General features: G+C 35.2%; 1 protein-coding gene across 1 annotated transcript in view; it reads left to right on the forward strand.

Moving 5' to 3' along the window:
• Positions 1 to 2,618: 2,618 nt before the first annotated feature.
• Positions 2,619 to 13,417, forward strand: part of LOC123661179 (visual system homeobox 2-like) — a 133,096-nt gene continuing 122,297 nt past the window's right edge. The window contains exon 1 of the mRNA XM_045596165.1: positions 2,619 to 2,919. Coding sequence (XP_045452121.1) covers positions 2,619 to 2,919 — 301 coding nt within the window. The remainder of the gene's footprint in view (positions 2,920 to 13,417) is intronic.

Here is a 13,417-nt window from a genome sequence, read left to right on the forward strand (position 1 = left end):
AAGCTACGGTAATCGCTTACCATCAAGTGAGCCGTACGCTTATTTACCAACGTAGTTACATAGAAACAAACAAAACAAGAAATTTTAACAACCCTGTTTTAAGTTACAATTTCATGTAAATACTAATTGGATAGTTATTAAATTTCTATAAGATTTTAAATATTATAGTTGTATATTAAATATTATTTAAAAGTATCACCAGTGTGTATCCCGCCGGGACTTTTTTTTTTGTTATAACGCATTGTTTTCCACACAAATCTTTTAACAGTTAAATACCTACACAGTTGTTTTAAATAAATACAAGTTTTGTTACTTATTAACTGAATGTGCTTGAGTCTGTTCCTGTCTCTATTTTCAATTTTTTATTGTATTCCTTACATTGCATTGATATTGCTTCTAAATAAAAAATAACACTTCTAGGTAAGTGTTAATAAAAAGAAAATCGACTTGTACCATTTAAATCAGTATTTTACAAGTATTCTGATACATTTATACACATCTATGCCAGAGGTGCTAGAATTAGTTATTTTAAATCCAATTTTTATTGTTTTTTTTTTGTTTTAGTTGGAATAGAAATCAAAACAAAAAGGAACTATCATGTTTTTTTTTTGTAAAATAAATTATGATAACCCTAACTAATATTAACGAAGTAATTAATTTCTAGAAGTTACAATTAAAGTAAAATTGTATTTTATTTATTTTAGTTTTTTTTTTCAACAATTAAGACAAAAGGTTTTGTTTTGTTACGTGACTTTAGGAAGATAAAATTAGTTTCCAACATTTTCGACCATGCTTCCACTTCTACCACATCGTGTTTTAATCAGGAGTATCTGTATAGTTTTAGTCTCACGTGTCTAGGACCCGTAAAATTAAATGTTTGCCGTGTGAAGGCGACGTAAAAAACAATCTGTGAAATATGTTATCCATTGTTATAAATGCTATGAACTATGTTTGAGGTCTCTCTCAAAGATAAGGTTAGAAATACCTATCTGCTATCCGAGAGAAAACGAAAGTAACCAAAATAGTCCACAGAATTGGCAAGTAGCAGTGGGCTGATCACCTGTGTCGCAGGACCGATGGCCATTAGAGCAGACGTGTCCTGGAGTGGAGGTTGTTAGTGTGGGACGTCCTCCAGCCCGCTGGAACGAAGATCTTCATAAAATCACAGCTGTAGGCTAGATGAGGATTGCAGAAAACTGGAATGTCGGGTGCGCATTTGGGAAGGCCTATGTTTGAACTGAGTGACTGTTATACACATTGAATGTTTTCAGAATTAAGACCAATTAAAAAAAATAGTAGATACCGTTTTGTTACAACATTTGCTTTTTATAATTAAACGCAGGGTGGATGAAAAAAAATTATAACAAAATCCTACTGCCTTTTACCTACTTTAATTTTTTTTTAAATATCTTTGCCATTTTTATTTGTGACCCAATATGCGTTTTAATCAAAAGTAAAATTACAATATGGGCATGTTGTTTTGACCATAATTTCGTTCAGTCATCCGATTTGGCCGTCTCGTTCCCTAGCATTCGGTGTACAACAAGAGCAAGCCCTCACACAACCCCGGCCTGGCCTCGTCAAAGGCCGGGACAGGTTCGCTACAGGCGAGCACATACTCATTGTCAGTCATACATGGCGGCAGGTAGGCAATGATCGATAATGGGACATTATACCCTCGTGTGAAACGACGGACGAACGTAAATTAATACTCCCTCTGGGCCATTGAGACTAACTAAATAAGGCGGAGGACACACGGCTGGGAAATTACGCGCCTATCCACCTGCCGCGGATAATACGCGCGACGGCCGGGCGCCCCCGCCCGCCCCCGCCCGCGCCTGTTCATTTCTACAATTAATCAAAATTAAATCAAACCACTCGCCCAATTTTGATACTGAAGCTTATCTCTGGGGTCTAGAGCTCAGATTCGGGTGGCAAATCGTCGAGTAGGCGTGTCCTCCGCGAAGAAATCTGGCCAATAGAGTGCGGTAACAAAATATCCGTATTGGCTATTAGTAGGCTCCGCCCGCCCGCGCTGGGGGGTTACGGCGTCAGCACCGAAACGGCGTATGGTTCCCGCTCGTCGCGAGGCGTTGTGCCGTTTTTGACACTGCACTGCGGTTCGCGTCTCAGTTCCAAAAGGTTGTGCGTCGTATCGCGAGGGTTGTGAATTAAGATTTTTCGATAGCGAGCGGTCGCAGCCGGCGTTTCGAGGGGGGTTTTCTCGTTTTTACAAAGCGCCGGGCGGCGCCGTGGGCAGAAGCGCTCCGGACGCCGCGGCGAGCGCTCGTGTCGTGCTTCGTGCAAAACACGCGAACTATATCTAGATCATTTTCGCGATTTTCCACCGTTTCGGAAAATTTTCATTTTTTCAACTTTCAAACAACGAAGATAAAATTTCGAAAGCGTAAACTTTTAAAACGACTAAAGTAGACTTGACCGACTAGTGTACCTAGTTTAGAACTTTTAAACAAAGTGTGCTTAGAAGAAAAATAAATTAGAAAATTCCCAACCAAATTTAAATTGTGATAAGCTATCAACAAATATTGAATACGAAGAGAATTCAACATGAGACGAAGCAGACGATGAGTTCCTGAGCTGAGAGTACACGCGCTACGATGCAAGCGATGAGCGCAAACGCAAGCGCGCCGAGAGCGCCGCAACGGTCGCCCTTCGCGATACAAGAACTGCTGGGCCTCTCCGACAACCGGGACAGCCGCGACCGGTATTTCGAGAGCCGCGACGGCGATAGAGTTCTGAACTTATCGGAGAGCAGGGAGCCCCGGTCGGCGTACACGCCTCAGTTCCCGCTGCCGGCCTCTGTGGCGAGTAGAGTCGCGTACGCGGCCGCGTTCAACGCACAGGCGGCCGTTGCCGCTGCCTTCCTGCCCGGACCTCCGCTCTTACACCCACCGCCTGGTGAGTACCCACTGGTTACATCTCGTCTTCTACGCCTGAGACGACCATTGAAACTTCTTTATGATCAAAGTAACGTTAATTTGCCTATTTTATGTGATAGTAAATGTCCCTGTGGCTGGTGGGCCGTACAGCGTACAGAGGCCGTGACTCGCGTCAGCTAACTCATATCCTAATGGATATGTTTGCAGTTCTGTTCATTCTGTTCATTCATATGTGTGGTGATACAAACAGATTACGTGTTTCATTTATTTTGTTATCGAAACTACTTAATCTTCTTGATACGATCACTTAAAACATAATAAGCTGAGCTTTAAATGAAGTAGGAAACATCTCGATAGAAGCTTTCAAACGATAGATGTGTACAATTATCAACTGTAGCGTAGTAAAGTTGAACTCGATCTCGACGCGAAGCTAAAACTTTTCAATCACAAAGTGCGGTATTAAATCGCACGCACGATTTTATTTCGTGTTCAAACAAAAGCGGCGCCGAATCGTTCGGCGGCTGGCGTGTTTAATTAGCGTTTTTTCTTTATTATAATTAGCTCTTTAGTTCGAGACAATGCGCTTTGTGCGCGGCTCGGGTTACGCGCGGGAGTGCCGCTAGTGAGGAGCCCGCTTAACTTATTGATTACTTATAGCTACAATGACGCTGAACACTTTTAAATGATATATTGTCGATTAGAAATTTTAACAAATCCATGAATCTGTTTCTAAGCTCTTAGTTTAAATTTGTTGAAAGCTGAGTTGAAGTTTAGATTTTATAGATTAGAGTTATTGTTTGGGTGTGATTTGAAAGTAATAGATATCAAATATGGAGGTGGATCGCGAGTTTTACTATACTAAGCAGTATTTTTTTTTAAATATGTCCATAAATACACATCAATCAGATAAAGATTTGTGTTAAGTAAAAATATAGCATGTGTTATATAAAAATAATTAAATGATTTAAAATAAAATATTAAAAAATTAGGTAAATTATAGTATGAAAATTATTTTTTTTTGTAAGCGAACGTTATCGAAACTCGGATAATTAAGAATTGATTTAGTTTTAAGAATGAAAGAGTTTTAAGATTGAAAGATTTACAATATAAATTAAAATTACTACACAACTTTGTATATTATTTTTCTTATCAATTACAAAAATGACAAGAAAAATACTTTACAATGATACTTACCTAGAAGGTAAGTAACGCGTTCACATTGATTTTTTAAAAATTGTAATAAAAAATTATTAATAAAACTGTTATCAAGATTGATAATTGAAATTTGAATATGATTTTGTAAAAAGCAAGGCTTGATTTTAAAATGCAGTAATCGCCCAGCCCCGACGGCTCTTACCCGGCGTATGCACGGTATCTATTATTCTTATTAATAAGTAAAAGCATAGTAAACTTAATAAATATCCCTCGACTTATAATTTTTTAAGTTATTTATAAATTTTTCTATTTATAACACAGTTCAACATAAACTAAAATGTTAATTTAACATAGAATAAGAAAATGTTATCGATAAAAGAATGCCATTTTGAATTGATACCTAACAGACATTCAATAATGTTAATTTATATTAAAATAATATATTATAATGATAAATACAGTAGATACCTATATCTTATATATAAAATTCTCATGTCACAATCTAGTTAAAATACTTCTCCGAAACGCCTGGACCGATTTTTATGAAATGTTTTTGTGCAGATCGGGTAGGTCTGAGAATCGACCAACATCTATTTTTCATACCCCTAAGCTATAAGGGGATTTTGGGGGTTGATAACATATATGGCAAAACAACGTTTGCGGGGTCAACTAGTAATAATATAATTATGAAAAATATTTATAATAAAGAACATTTAATAGATGGAGAAAATAAAACTTTTTACATTAATTGTAATATTATTTTACATAAATATGTATGTACTGAAAACATACAAGAAACATTTTTGAAAAAACTATGAGTCACTGTTATCTATACAAATAAATAAAATTTGAGTGTCTGTTTGTAATATTAAAATAATCTCGTTTTACTAAATTCATATTCACGCGGTACATATACCAAAATAACGTTTTTTATAATTTTTGTCCGTCTGTCTGTTTGTTCCGGCTAATATCTGAAACGGCTGAACCGTTTTACGGGACTTTTACTGCCAAATAGCTGATGTAATAAAGAGTAACTTAGGCTACTTTTATTTTAATTTTTTATTTATTTTATAACTCTGCGAACTGAAGTAATTAATTAATTAACAACTATTTTGTTAAATTCCACGCGGACGAAGTCGCGGGCACAGCTAGTCTATACTAATATCATAAAGCTGAAAAGTTTGTATGTTTGTTAAAACGTGCTAGTTTCAGGAATTACTGGTTCGATATAAAAATAGTTGATAGTAGCGTGATTTATAAAAATGATATTAAAACGTGATTATAATAATATATTTATAAAAATGATATTAAAACGTGATTATAAAAAATAAAAGGCAGGAGTATAAGTACTTCAATGGATATCACAAAACTTCGTTTCTGCAAATATGGTCAAATAATAACCTGTCTGACGGTTGTACGATTTGTAAATTCACATATATCTGCCTACGTTCATATTCTTAAAAACATAATTGTTATAATCGCGTTGTAAAATGAAATAAATATAGTTACGTTAGTGTAATATAACTTATTTTTAGCTTTATATACAAAACATTGTTGAAACAATCACATTACAATAATTAAACTATTATTACCGTACTATTAGTTATGGATTTAGAGTTATTAGTTATAAGATAATATTTATAAGTAAAAATTTAGCACGAAATCGTGTTCAGCCAATCAATACACGAAAGAGCTTTGTTCAGCGACGGCTAGCGGGCAGCGGGTAGCGGGTAGCGGGATCCTAAATCACAAAGAACCCTCACAATGCGCGTACGCACCGTCTGCCTCGCAAACTTCATTATATAACCACTGACGCTTAATTAAATCAAACTTTGTATTGATTAATTCTGTACATCATTTTAAAGGTATTATTTTAAACTATTAAATAAACCGGGTTGATAAGAATTCCTACTACAATATAATTATATTTGTGTGTTTAATTTGTCATTATTACAAGTTGTTAGATGAAAAATATCTCTACTTATATGATTTCACAAAATAGACATTGCAAATACTGATGATACAATGATAGCGAGCAAAGTCGGTCTAAATGCTATACCTTTTCTCGCATACATATATATAGTTATATATTAGCGTCAAGTTTATAATAAAAGATGGATATAATACATAATATTTGCTGATTAATTTGCAGACGTCAGTATATTCATGTTATCAGAATCAAGCAATAAGATATTTTTTTTTTATTATTGATAGTCAATACTTACATAATTATTACTTAATTCGGGTGGTAACGCTAATTGAAACTTAACATCAGATAAATAAAAAGTGAATAAGCTGACTGATCTGTTGGCACGGTTAGTAATTACTCTGCTTGCCCCTTAAAGAGATTGTAGGTTTGATACCCAGCCTGAGTCTAGCTGTAATATTCATATTTGTCTGTTTATTATGTTCCTATGTCTAAATACGTTTACCAAGACCATAATGTATGTCAGTCAGCTGTTATGTAATGATTTTTTTTTTAATTTATTCAACCATGCGTGCCACTATAAGCAGACACATTGCCTGTACATTCTTAACGCAAATATTACATTTATCATATCACATATTCCTGTACTATCCTGTACTATCCCACTGCTGGGCATAGGCCTCTTTCTCCATATAAGAGAAGGATCGGAATTTAATATCTACTACATTCATCAACAACAGATTTACTATCTACTATCCTCGATATATTAATCTAGTATACTCAAATTATTTTTATTGAATATAAGATTCTTATCCAAAGCTGTAAATAACAAACGCTTCACACTCAAAAACTGCATCGAAAAAAAAAATTTTTTTTTCCTAGATCATAAAAAAAATCGCGTAAAGCACAAAAGTCGAGACCCTTCCAACGCTGGCAGCGTACACTTCCAGCTAGCCAAACAACGACCTAACAACATCCATCAATGGAGAACATAAAGGAACAGATCGCGACGCTCAGCTCACAAAGCGTCTAAACCGTGACCACTAATCTATTGAGGCGTGTAAGTAGGATATCAACTGACCCATTATCTGACGAATCTGCTCGAGCTTTATACCAGTTCCATTGTGGGGCACAATGAGTGTCGTCAGAGGTGTGAGCCCTCAATGTCTTGTCTTTGTGCTCGTTCAAAGGGAGTTTTTGCTCCGGTTCGAAGGTGACGCTGTATTGTGACGCGAACGAACGCGCTGCGCACTCGATGCTTTATTAATAGATTCATCCTGAACGGGTTATAGGATATTCGGATTGTGACCATATTGTAGTTTGGCAGGGGATTGTTTCGACGAATTGTTGTGTTGTTCCTGACAGCGAATAGTTGTCTGGACGCAAATTGAAATGTAAACATCACATTTGATCCAGCCTATAACATCCCGCTGGTGAGCAGAAAGTCTCTTTACCCGTGTAGGAGAATCAAGGGATTCAATCACAAATCAAAATATTTAATAGGAGTGTAGGCTTTGAGGCTACTGTACTTTACTATACTGTTCTGTGCTGTACTGTACACGTACTTATACTGTATTACACTCATTTAAACTAAATTTAATTAAATTCAACTTCACACAAGTAAGCTTTTAATCGCTGCTTTCTAACCTTTGAATCAGATTTATAAAAAATAATGCCATTAAAGAAAAAAAGAATTTAAGTAGGTACATTTGTCAAAATAAGTGGCAAGAAAGTATATTGTCCTAAAAGAACGATTTTCAGAATCCTCCGGCATATAAGTTAGTTTAACTTATCAAATATTTGATTCGCGTTACTAGTCTTACATGGATTTAATTTTATTTATCAAAGAAGGTTTCTATTTAAACTTTGACTCCCATCATAAACAATTGGGAGTTGAGTTTATGAAAAAAATGACATTGTTTTTTTTTTTATATCACTAGGTCGGCAAACAAGCGTACGGCTCACCTGATGGTAAGCGATTACCGTAGCTTATAGACGCCTGCAACACCAGAAGCATCGCAAGCGCGTTGCCGACCAAATCCCCAATCCCCCCAGGAGTTCTGGTCACCTTACTCACCAACAGGAACACAATACTGTTCGTGATAAACGAAAAAGTGAAACAGTATTATTTAGCTGTGATCTTCTGTAAGGTCGAGGTATTACCCCAGTCGGGCTGCTCCATATTTTGAGCAGGGAATTCCTGCTGTGCCCTACCTCAGATAAACCGATGTCTTTGAAAACATGGATCAAGATCTATTTATCCTTGCGTTAAGCCTACAATATTTGTCAATTCAAACAATCATTGTTTTTTTGTTAACGCAATAAAAATTGATGTAAGTAAAACAGAAACAGTTTATTTGTCGCAATATAATAAACTAGCTTTTACCCACGGCTTTGCTCGCATTGAAATTTTTTTTGATAAGAAGTATTCTATGTTACTTATAATAACTCCAAGAATATATGTACAAAGTTTCATGATGATCGGTCAAGTAGTTTTTGCGTGAAAGCGTAACAAACAAACTTTCATTCACATTTATAATTTTAGTAGGCAAGTAGGGATAACATAAGCACTATTAGTGCTGCACTTTTTTTATCAAACCCTAAGGACTAAGGAAAAGAAACTATGGAAATAATTAAATACCTTTATCCTGGCGTAACACTTAGCAGTGGTCAGTTGACAAACTTTTCTAACCGCGAACACAGCGCGGTAGTCTCCTACTAAAGTGCGACAAATGTATTGACGAATTACTTAAAAGTGTTGTAAAATCACTACTTTTGTAAGCTAACGCAAAGGTTCTCGTAGCACTTGAAACAATCTTTTTCTACTTCCGAATTAAGTCGATTCGGAATGTAGATTCCGCAGAGAAGAATCGGGAAGAAACTCCGCAGTTAGTCTGTTAAAAAAATAAACTGTGATTTAGCCCAAAAGTGGTATTATCTTATTTCCCACACATTTTTGTGTATTTCTGTACTGAATAGTAAGTTTTATCTATTCATTTATCAGACAGGAGACGTTTACTTTGCGCATTGGGAAACTTAAATCAAGCCCCAAGCACCTGTTTTATCTCTCCCTAATAAACCTATCAGTAGCCTATCTACGAGATAAACTTTATCGATAACTAGTGAAACAAGCAGTAAAAAGTTACAGTCAATTATTCGGTGTTTTGTATGTATTTGAGCTTAAATATTTATACTATTTATTAAGTTCTTTATAACTATTCAGTATTCTGTCTGTCTTTTGATATATGTGAGCGTCATGACTATGCGATCCGACACGATACGACACGATGATATAATGATCAAAACGACGCGTGCACGTTGGAGCAGTGATTAGAGCATATTAATGATAACCTGACGATAGTGGGTTCGGTTCTCGTACTTGACAAATATTTACATAGGCAATAAAGATGTTTATTGTAGTCGGGGTGTTGACACTGGATTCAGTTCCAAGTTTTGTCTGTTGGGTGAGCAGGGTTAATTTATATATATTATGTTCCTATGTTGTTTGCTCTGTTTAATGCCATGTGACTTAGTTTTTTGTGAGTGGGGATAGTGACATGTTAGGCGAAGCGATGCGAAAATATCACACCTATTATGCTATGTTTGCACCAGCATACGTCACTTCCAATGACTATCAAAATGGAATCGCTTCAATGAAATTTAAATATTTTTTTTTATTTTAAGATCCTTAAATTTAAAAATAAATAAAATAACCCACAGGTTTAGTTAATTTAATGAAATAACCTAAAACGTTAAGTTATCCTGTCTTTAGTTTCTTAATTTTTTTTTGCAAAAAAAAGTACAATACAATAGTCATAACGATATTCATTCACCCATACTGATATTTAAAAGTATTTATTTAAAAAACCTTTTATTCCTTTGATAAGTTCATATTATTTTTTAAAATTTATATACAAAATCGATTTTAAAAAGACCCCATGTTTTACATATGGTATGGTCGTTTGATCCTAAAGTAGACAGCGCTTAACTTAGCGCTTGTGTTTTATGAGTATGTCTCAAGCAACTAATACACGTATAATTTATTTTTCACGTGTAAAAAACTCAGGCTCAGAACGGTAATTAAAACATTTTTGCGTTAAAGTATGACAAAGCGAAAAATATCCTGCTCAAAATCTGGAATAGTCCGACTGGGGCTATACCTCAAGCCTACAATACTGACCCTATACTACTGGCTATCAAGTAGTGTTGTGTATCTGTGACGAGTAAGGTGACTAGAGCTAATTAGAAGCATCGGGGTCGGCAGCGCACATGTTGCAGGCGTCTACAGAAACCCCTTACCGTCAGGTGTACCGTATGCTTGTTTACCACAAACGTCTATATATTTCACTCACTCGTACAGAGGCTAAGGATTCGATTTCCAAAATATGAAATGTTTGTATAGGCCACGGAGGTTTTTGTGGTCTGGCCGAATATATTTATTTTATGGATGTTTTCAGATTTGCCTAGGAATTCTATCCTACTAGAGGTCATTGAAGGCAAAGGATTTATTTATTATTAATCAAGGATTACTTTATGACCTGAAATGCTGAGAAAACATACATCAAATATTTGAAATGTAAGCTGAACTGAATCTGTCGTTAAGCCCACTGCTGAACAAAAGCCCATTCTCTATCTAGGAAATATTTGAAGTTTAGCGTATTACCCTACTATGAAAAACGATTCCTATCAAGTGTCTGTGAAAACAACCTGCATCGACATCTTTGTGTGCTTTCTGAGTCACAATACACAAACATACCCTACACGCAGACACGCACGACTTCGCGACAGAAAGGGTTAAAAAAAATAATCACACAACTACAACTAAAAATCTATATATAATATATCGATATATATAATATATCGATATATGTATAATATATAAGTAAATCACGTAAGATATATATAATATATAAGTTGCTTACTTTAGGAACAGACAACCGTGTGTGTATTGTGTAGATATTTATTTATTTAAAAAAATAAATAAAAAAAGAAAAAAACGTAAAGTATATCTACGCTTCTAACTTCTGAACGACTGTATCAAACTGGATAATTATTTTCTTTATATTTGTTGTTGTCAAGGCAAGATTGGTACAAAAAGAAATGGCGGTACCTACTAAGTCTGCCGCATCTAGTCGTGGATAAATTACAAATAATGTTTCATAAACTTGTTAATTTAAGCTGTAGCAAGTGAGCGCCGAATTTCGGGTTCAGTATCGATCGACTCGGAACAAATTAGACAAACACATTAGCACATCATTAACACACGAACCCACGCACACACGCGGCACACACACACCGACATCGACGATTAGTTTCAGTTAGATCTGTTAATTGCGTTTGTTTGTGATTTATGTAGCTTTACTTTTATATGTAAATTTATATTACTCGAATATGTTATATATTACAAATTAATTAAAATTATATAAATAACCCAACAGCTTAAAATTAATGTCGACGTAGAGTCAATTAAGTCTTCATGAAAAATAATTAAGATTTGACTCAACTGAACTGTAGAGTCATTTTAACTGAGGTACGGTTCAGCAGGAAATATTCTGCTCAAAATGTGGAGCAGGCCGATTGGAGTACTTCGACCTTACAGAAGATCACAGCTAAATATTACTCTTTTCAAGCAGTGTTGTGTTCCTGTTGGAGAGTAAGGTGACCAGTGCTTCTGGGAGAAATAGGGGACAGGGTCGGCAACGCGCTTGTGATAGGTCTGGTGTTGTAGACGTCTATAAGCTACGGTAATCGCTTACCACCAGGTGAGCCGTACGCTTGTTTGCCGACCTAGTTATTTTTAAAAAAAGTCAATTTTTATTTTAAAAATTAATTTATGTATTTAGTTGTTTAGTTTCAAAAGTTATGTTTCAAGTAAATAAGCGTACTTATATATAAATTGTAAACTTGCAACAAATAAATTGTAGGTGGTTCTAGAACAAATTAGTAAGTAACAAAAAATATATTTTTAAATTATTTGTCTCAGAAGGTGTTTGGAGTATGGCGACTGCTGTTACAACAGATACTAAAGACTTGTACATCACATTTATACGTATTTTAAATAAACCATCTATCTCTCATCATATAATCATCTCTTTTCTAATGTTTACGCGTATTTCACTCATTATAATGTAACAACAGGACAGGCCTCCCGTGACCATGGTTGCTGTAAAGTATCCGAAACGTTGGGCACCTTAAAAACAATACAACCGCAACCAAACTGCGATAAAATCCGAAAAAGTTGTCTCATTGTAATAAACCATCTACGTCACACTGAGATATGCAAATGATGGATTATCTCTTATCAAAATAAAGGTTCTACACCTGGAAATCCAAGGACACATATTGAAAGTGAATCTTTGAAATCACATGTCTTATCTTGGAGACAAAGATGATATATCAAGAACACCAATCCTGACTTGAGTAGTTACAGTTACAGTAAATCTGTTGTTTTTGAAGTTGTACGATTAAACACATATTAAATCTATGCAGAGAATCAAAAGAGGAGAGTATTTAAACAAAATACGGAAAACAACGAAACTAAAGACAAAAAAATGCTTATTCATTGAAGCGTAGAGATCAGAGGAATCCCACACTGTAGTCATCGGTAATTACAAATATTAGAATAGCGCGCAAACATCTTGAGCCCCGGCGTCACTCGTGGGGTCGCACACACATACACACACATACACGCACACAACACGTGTGCGCGTGTAACTCGTGCAGTCAACCCTTCGTTGTGGAACCAGTTTGCTCGGTCGTGGTGCGATTTGTAAGCGATTTGACTATTTAACTGTATTAAAAATAAAGTTTTTGTTAATTTATTTTATGTGTTGGGTATATAGATATTTGAAGTTGTAGATATAATAAATAATTTGTTAGTAATATTTATTTCTTATAGACTTTTCAGTATCACCAATTTATATCATCAATAGTGTAATTGAAATTTTTTTTTAGTGTTCATGCTGATAATTTATATCTGTCACCCTTTATTAGAATTAAAAAAGATTTCTATAAAAAATATTCTTAAAAGTATCTAAAACTATTTTTAAGATACTTTTTTTAATTTACAAGAAATATAAAAGAAAACACTATCGATTACCTACAATAGATAAGTCAATCATAGGATCAAACTGTTTTCGAATTAAAATTATAAAATTAGATTAAAATAATAAACCCGCGTCCGCTCGTGGCGCGCGCCCGCGGACGAGAGATCCGCGCGGAGGTGTGAAACGAGAGCTATTCGCGGATATTAGCCGCGCCCGCACCCGGTAGCGACAGCACGCACGCTCGTACACCGCTGCACTTAATGTTACGATACATATTAGCTATTATAAGGTTTCATTGCCACGCAAACATTTCTAAGTTTAAACATGGATTTTTGATTGTGATTTGAAACTCGATGAAACGAAAATCCGTCACAATAAAGAAACAAACG

The sequence above is a fragment of the Melitaea cinxia genome, chromosome 16 (assembly GCF_905220565.1).
Source record: "Melitaea cinxia chromosome 16, ilMelCinx1.1, whole genome shotgun sequence".
In the NCBI taxonomy this organism is placed as follows: Eukaryota; Metazoa; Arthropoda; class Insecta; order Lepidoptera; family Nymphalidae; genus Melitaea; species Melitaea cinxia.